Source organism: Miscanthus floridulus, chromosome 8 (assembly GCF_019320115.1).
Source record: "Miscanthus floridulus cultivar M001 chromosome 8, ASM1932011v1, whole genome shotgun sequence".
Lineage (NCBI taxonomy): Eukaryota > Viridiplantae > Streptophyta > Magnoliopsida > Poales > Poaceae > Miscanthus > Miscanthus floridulus.
The window spans coordinates 210,137,872-210,145,020 of record NC_089587.1 but is presented as its reverse complement, the minus strand read 5'-3'; the positions used below and the strand labels follow the sequence as shown (position 1 = coordinate 210,145,020).

Sequence of the window (7,149 nt, the reverse complement as noted above, 5' to 3'; positions counted from 1 at the left end):
CGCGGGTGCTCCAACGAGGACTAGTGGAGAGTGACGACTCTCCGATACCTCGGCAAAACATCGCCGCGTTCCTCTCTCCATTTACTTTGAGCATTTACTTTAAGTATTTACTTTGAGCATTTACTTTAAGTATTTACTTTGAGCAATTCAATACTTGTCTTTACATTCGTAGAATTGCTATGCTAAAGTAAGTTTGGAACATAGGTTGCAAGTCTATTGTGCGTTAATTTAATAGAAACACTTTTCTAGGCACAAGGGGTTAATTGGGCTATCCGTAGGATTTGATTATTGCAAGAAAATTTAGAATTAGCCCAATTCATCCCCCCTCTTGGGCATCTTGATCCTTTCAATGTTGCAATTGTTTTATTTGGTTGTTGCATATGTTTCACACACATATTACAAGTGTATGTCCTAAATATTTCATATGTTTCAAATTTATGTTGCATTCGAGTGTTTCGTGTTGCAAGTGCAAACCGCTGGCGTTGGAGTCCATGAGGGGGGCAGGGCCATGCCACAACCACCGATGCGTGGAGGAGGTGCAGGACGCCGCCGGTGGTGTCGGGAGGAGGCACAGGCCGCGCGGTGCTGTTGTGCAAGAGGCGGGGCGAGTCTTCCGGACGACCTGGAAGAGACGAACGCCACAGCGGTGTGGAAGAGGCGGGGACGAGTCATCAGAGCAGCGTGGGTAGCGGATCTGAAGCATGCGGCGGATGCGAGTGCGGAAACGGAGCTAGCGTGAGTGGCACGCGAATCCGAGCGGATGGGGCAGAGTAGCCGTGGGCGTCCGGACGGACGGCCACTAGTGCTGCCGTTCTTTGATTGTTGTCTTCCTTAGCTCCCGTGGCCACTTGTTGCGTTGTTTGGGATCTGCGCAGTGGGCACATAGCGAACTATTCTTTCGCCTTTTTATATAAGTTTGATCAAACTTTAAATCGTGTGACTTCTCAAAAAATGAGAATAACCTTTTGTGAACGGATAGAATGGTAGATAGGTTTGTGCAACACGGAACATGGGACTCGAAACATCGATCGTTTGCAGATTTGATACTGGACCCACATTCATAGACACAAATGAACCCATTTGTCATCCACCCGAGTGTCATCATAACCAAGGAGACAATCTTTCGAGTGTCATTTTTGCAATTTTTTCGTGCAACACACACATGTACTCATAACCTTAGCAGTCGGAAATGTAAAACATGAACTCATTCACTATGTTCCCAAACAAGGAATGGGAATAACGTGTAGGTTGCAAGTCTATCCAGTATCCAGAAAGAAGATACGAAAGGGAGGAACCAAACCGAGAGTCTGGGACGCTTACAGTAGTGCAGTTTCTTTATCCTCGTCATGCAATTCGATTCTTTGACATGAATTGATTGTGTAACTGTTGTATGCACGCTAGATGAAAATTTAACAAGTTTTTACTGGTTGTCTCAAGATACTAGGTACACGTTTCATCTCTCGAACAAACAATACAAACAGTGCAGTTTCCTTGTCCTCGTCATGCAATTCGATTCTTTGACATGCACTAATTGTGTAATTGTTGTATGTACGCTAGATGAAAATTCAACAGGCTCAATTTAACAAGTTTCAAGGTTGTCTCAAGATACTAGGTACATGTTCCATCTCTCAAACAAACAATACAAATATATATACCTCCTTTGTACCAATGGTTTCTAAAAATGACAAGTAGTTTGGACGCTCATGAAAATCCAACAGGCTACAATGTATCAAGTTTCTACTATTTATCTCAAGATACTGACATGCGTTCCATCTATTGAACGAACAATATAAATAGATATACCTCTTTCATAGTTCATACTATAATGGTTTCTAAAAGGTGGTGTCCCGCGTTCAACGTCCCCATTCTTTCCTTATGCATCGCTCCAGAGACATGGATAACGCACAGTAGATGCAGGCACAATCAAGTATACCAAGCGTGAAGACCCATAAGCCGAATAATACACAATCATTTTCAGAAGGTACAAATTCATGCACTATGAAACTCACCAGCAGGCTCGAAACAAAATTGGTTTCCCTTTTGTTTGGAGAATGAGGAAAGAATTTTCATATGAAAGAAGCTCACTGCAAAGTACAAGTCAAGAAGCCGATGTCTCAACGAGACAACATACAGTTCCTACCTTACCATGGTTATTTTTACATCAGCTACAAACATACTAGAATCCTTATCCAAAAAAAAAAAAAAAACATACTAGAATAACACTTTATGATAGGAGTAATCGCTACAGCCAAAGTGCCAAATTGATGGTAAGCACCATAATTCCTAAGTTGAGGAACAATCTCAATGGACATCTTGCTTCAAACCAAGCCAGCTGATCATACTAAGTCTCAGGAAAACTAACAGTTCAGCAGCGCAACATGCAGCACTCATTTTCTCATTGAAGACTTGCTGATTGTCTCAAGATTTGTCTTGCAGTTCTCTCTCAATTCTTTCAACTTCACAAAAGTAGAATGCTGAATAAAAGAAAATTCGACTATTATAACAGAATCATAAACCAAATATGCAATTAACCAAAGGAATACAGTTAGTGCCATAACATAAATACACTACAGAATAATAAACATAGGCCGCGTTTAGTTGCTTGCCAAAGTTGGCGCCGGCGAAAAGAGATGTCACTGTAGCGCACTGTAGTGTTTTGTTTTTATTTGGTAATAATTGTCCAATCGTTGACTAATTAGGCTCAAAACGTTCATCTCGCAAAGTACAACCAAACTGTGCAATTAGTTTTTAATTTCGTCAACATTTAGTACTCCATGCATGTACCGCGAGTTTGATGTGACGGGGAATCTTCTTTTTGCATAGTGTCAAAGTTGGGAATTTTGGGGGACTAAACAAGGGCATAACTAATAAGCTGACCTTATACCAAAAGAAGAATACGTAGAAAAATGTCATGCAAGATGTCACATGCAATGTGCGAATGCAATATAATCAAGTTTACACATATCCAAATGCTTAAGTTAAAGAATTCTAAGTGGATTTCAGAACAACCTGAAAGAACTTGAAGCAAAGTTGTAAGCATGACTAGCAAATCTTTGAAAACAAGGCAATAAAAAGACTCAGAAGCACTCCTGTTAATGAGAAAACAACCAGAATTGACAGTCTCACCAAAGCAACCATATAATTTTCTCGGTATCTTTTTAATCCACATATCACTCAGCACATGGCAGAATCAGAATGAACGCTTTACCAACACCCAGTTTGTGGGCTAATCAATTGAAAGTTCAAGACATAGACTTCTGAAAAAGAAAGGACGAAAAATTCTCTCTACTCCCTCCAGTCATGTTAAAGTAGCCATATGTGAAAATGCAGTTTACAGTTTAGGATCTTTCGCACCCTGTTTACCCTTCGACCCCTTACCTCTCATTTTGCATACTTGTATAGTTAATGTCCCTGCATAAATTGAACACTTGGTGTTCACAATTTTCAAAAGCATCCTCACAAATGGCATGCAGGAAGAAGAAAAAGAAAAAAAGAGTTTGCCATTGGAGGAAGGCATTCCAAGGTCATGAACAAGGTTGTTCAAATCGCAATTCTGAATCCGATAGGAACTCATGGTAGGATATTAGATTTTCCTTAAGAAATCAGTTAAGATCATAAAGTTGTAAAATCGGACAATAGAATCATGATTTTAACTATGGTCATGAATATTTTTCTGGTTGCATGCATCCACTAACGCCAATAGAGACACATGTATGCACTTTGACCAACAGATTATTTAAGTAGACCAAGTAATGCAAGTTGGGGTAGCATGGCAATAATTTCTAGTCATTATTACGGCATCATGGTGTTAGAATTTGAGGCCAAAACATCACTTGAAACTGACTGGAGGGAATACGAAACAGGCAATTACATTAGGCACCATCACAAAATCCAGCAATTTACCCCAGAATAGAAATGTTTTTAAAAGATTTGTGCATACAGCAATCAAATAGAACCAAACAGAACATTTGTCACATGCCCAAGAAGAAAAATGGCTATTACTCCCTCTGTTCCATATTATAAGACATTTTTGCTTTCTAGATTCATGGCTTTTGTTATGCACTTAGATATACACTATGTCGAGATGCATAGTGAAAGCAATGTATCTAGAAAAGCTAAAACGTCTTATAATTTTGAACGAAGGGAGTAACTAACATGAAAGTTCTTCAGCACAACTCCATTTCAAAACTAAGGCCAGATTCTCACATAGCTAAAAGATACAATAACTTTGAAGTAATTTACTGCAAAATGCATTGGAAACAACAACAGCAGATAAAAAGGATCACAAAGTAGTATGCCCCAACAATTTCCCAACTGCGAACAAAGACAACGAAAAAATGATTTCACAAGTACAGGAGTTAAGATAAATGGCAACAGAACCATGAAGCAAATAACATGATATTTATAAAAGGACTAATTCTTTAGTTACACCTACAGATTCCACTAGCACATGCACCTTCAACTTTCGAGTATTCAGCTAGTACTCCCACCTATATGATAGTTATGTTTTTTCCCAGCTGTTTGCAAAAGAAAACATAAGGAGAATCTTATTTGCCTATTGTCTTAGCCCCCAAATAAATGATTTTAAGACCCAAAGCAGAGAACACGTGAGTTTCAATTATCACAGATCGTTCTCTTAAAGCCATGATCCTTCTAGCAATCAAACCATATCAACATGTGCAAGCAGATGTATGCTGAACAGACTGCCACGCACATTATTTTGCGCTATAATCACAGGTGCATATTGATGGCAACTGGCAAGATACAGATACACAAGCAACAAATTTTGTATTAAGCAAGGAGTGTTAAAGATGGATAAAACAACTTACAAGCTGTGTTGACTCGCGGACAAGGGCATTTTCTGTATAAAGAAAGAGTGATCTCTGTTGTTGAGATAGTTCGAACTCCATTCCCACAGCTCGCTTTGAGTTATATCCGGCTACATTGGCAGCATATTCACTTCCTCTACTTTTTTCCTCCAACAACCTGGCAAACTTGATGTTTTTCTTCAATACTAAGGAATCGGCACAGATGAATTTACATCAGTAAAATGTAGCCACATAAATAAATCAGAAGTAATTAGTTACTTATATATCATCTTATGAATAAGATAAAAGGAGTTGAATTTGCGGTCATACCAGAAAGCCGGCTTCTTGCATCCTGATAATGGAGATCCATCCACATAAAAGCAGCTATTTCGGGGACGAGGAAACGAAGGTAAGATATATGTTTGCATGCCATCATGCTGACATAAGCAAATGCATCAGAAATGAATGTGAACATACCCTTAAGACAGAAAGAACAAGCACAAGATTTTGTGGCGAAAACTTCTTCCAAACCCCCAGTTCTCATAGAAGCATGCTGAACACTAGAACTTGGCATGTCACCACCTGCCGTAGCATCCAATGAAGACAGAGGCTTCTGATTTCCTGATGACCCAACTATCTCCTCCTGAGTCAAGCACTCGCCATCATTTGTTGATGTTTTATTAGCTAGCTCTGAGCTGCAAAAATGGCGTGGCAGTTCACCATTCATCTCATCATTATCTTCATCATCATAGTCACCTTCAGATTCCAGCGAAGAATCCTGATCCTTATCACTGAGATCAAATGAATCGATTGACACACAATGGTTCTTCAAGTCACTGGCCTCCTTGGATAACAGCCCAGCTGCTTCGGCAGCCATGTGTTGAACCCTAGTGTTCTGAAAGATAGAAGGCCTTTCGAAATTCTCTTTGGCAACACCATCAAACAAATGCCCAAATACAATTCCCTTCCCTCTACTGCTGGTTTTTGCATTTTCATCAAACCCTTTCCCAGTCCCAGTGTCCTTTTCAATCCGTCTGATCTTTATCCCACCCGTACTCTTCTCCAGATCTGATGCGGCTGGTCGCTTGCAAAGGACATTTGTCAAGTCCCCAAGCGCGCGTCGACCACTACCATGAGTGTTTTCTGCCATTGCTACGTCCAGACCCTCACCAATCAGCTATATTGACAGCACCAAAAAAAAAAACCCTGGCCTCAAATGCCTGGTCAATCCACAGACATAAGACGTAATAAGCAACATGTACACCTTGTGTTCAGCGGTTAAAGTAACGGCAGAAGTGAAATTCCAAGCTGGTAGGCTAAACAAATAGCTAGGTTTTGCTTATAAAAAAACAACTGGATCTGGCCAATGCAAGAGGGAAATCAAGTAGATGCGCGGGGTGCTAATTGAACTTTTTGGGCAAATCCGAGCCCTGTTGAAGCAGACAATGCATGCGACAAACGAACAGATAGAAAATCCAAGGATCTCTAAGACGTAATTCTCCCAATCTCACTCAAAGATCAAAATGCGAAGTCAATGTTGTTAAATCAAGGTCATAGCACCGTAACAAAATGAGTACCCTTATGCCTAAAGCCATGGATCCCCAACTCTTGCGCAGAGACGCCGCGACTACAATCTACCCAGGGGAGGGGGGAGGGGGCGCGGGCAGCGACAAACCCAGCGGCTACCGGGGACAAATCAAGCGTTCCAGCCTTCCAAGCGTGCCAAAACAAGGGAAACCTAGCAGGATCCTCCCTCCTCACGCGCGTGGACTGTGGACTCGGCAGCCGGAAAGGAAAGCGCAAGTGAGGCGGTGCGGTGGGCGACGGATGGGAGGGGGAGTAGGGTTTGGAGCGCGAACCTCGCCGGGAGACGTCCCCCCCGCCTCTCCCAGGTCGCCGCCCGCGGGAGCCGGGGAGCGCGGTGCACGCCACGGAGGATGGGAGCGCGGGTTTGGGGAGGAAAAGAGAGAAGGGTGGGAGCGTCGGGTTTTGTTGGTGGAGCCAGCAAAAATGGAGGCGGAAACTGGAGCGGGCGACCTGTGCCGAGACCGAGAGCACCCCACCCGCGCCCCAGCGCTGCGCGCGCTCGCATTCAGAAATTCAGGGCGGGGGACGCCGCAGCCGCTCCCACGCCCGCGGGGTTGCGAGCGCCAGGGCCCAGGGGGCGGGAGCCGAGTCTCCGCGCCGCGCGCGCGCGGGGGATATTTAACTTTTTATCATCACAAGGAACGTCGTCTCCTCTTATATCACTCTTAAAATTCTCCCACGTATTTACCATCGAGAGAGAAAAAATCATAATTTTAAGCTATTTTTGTATATGTGGCAGGACATGTAGAAAAGC

General features: G+C 42.5%; 1 protein-coding gene across 3 annotated transcripts; it reads right to left on the bottom strand.

The window, feature by feature from the left end:
* Window positions 1–2,024: 2,024 nt before the first annotated feature.
* LOC136474799 (uncharacterized) lies at window positions 2,025–6,874 on the bottom strand. Of its 3 annotated transcripts, none has more exons than XM_066472364.1 (5): window positions 6,668–6,874; window positions 5,286–5,985; window positions 5,139–5,192; window positions 4,830–5,014; window positions 2,025–2,474 (listed from the first exon to the last, which is right to left on the bottom strand). In XM_066472364.1, the coding sequence occupies exons 2-5, from the start codon at window positions 5,956–5,958 to the stop codon at window positions 2,388–2,390; spliced, it is 999 nt and encodes a 332-aa protein (XP_066328461.1). In that variant the 5' UTR covers window positions 5,959–5,985; window positions 6,668–6,874; the 3' UTR covers window positions 2,025–2,387. The 3 variants fall into 3 exon arrangements, with proteins under 3 accessions (XP_066328461.1, XP_066328460.1, XP_066328459.1); XM_066472363.1 differs by having other exon boundaries at window positions 5,286–6,028; window positions 6,386–6,873; XM_066472362.1 differs by having other exon boundaries at window positions 5,286–6,028; window positions 6,668–6,873.
* Between the last annotated feature and the right edge of the window lie 275 nt (window positions 6,875–7,149).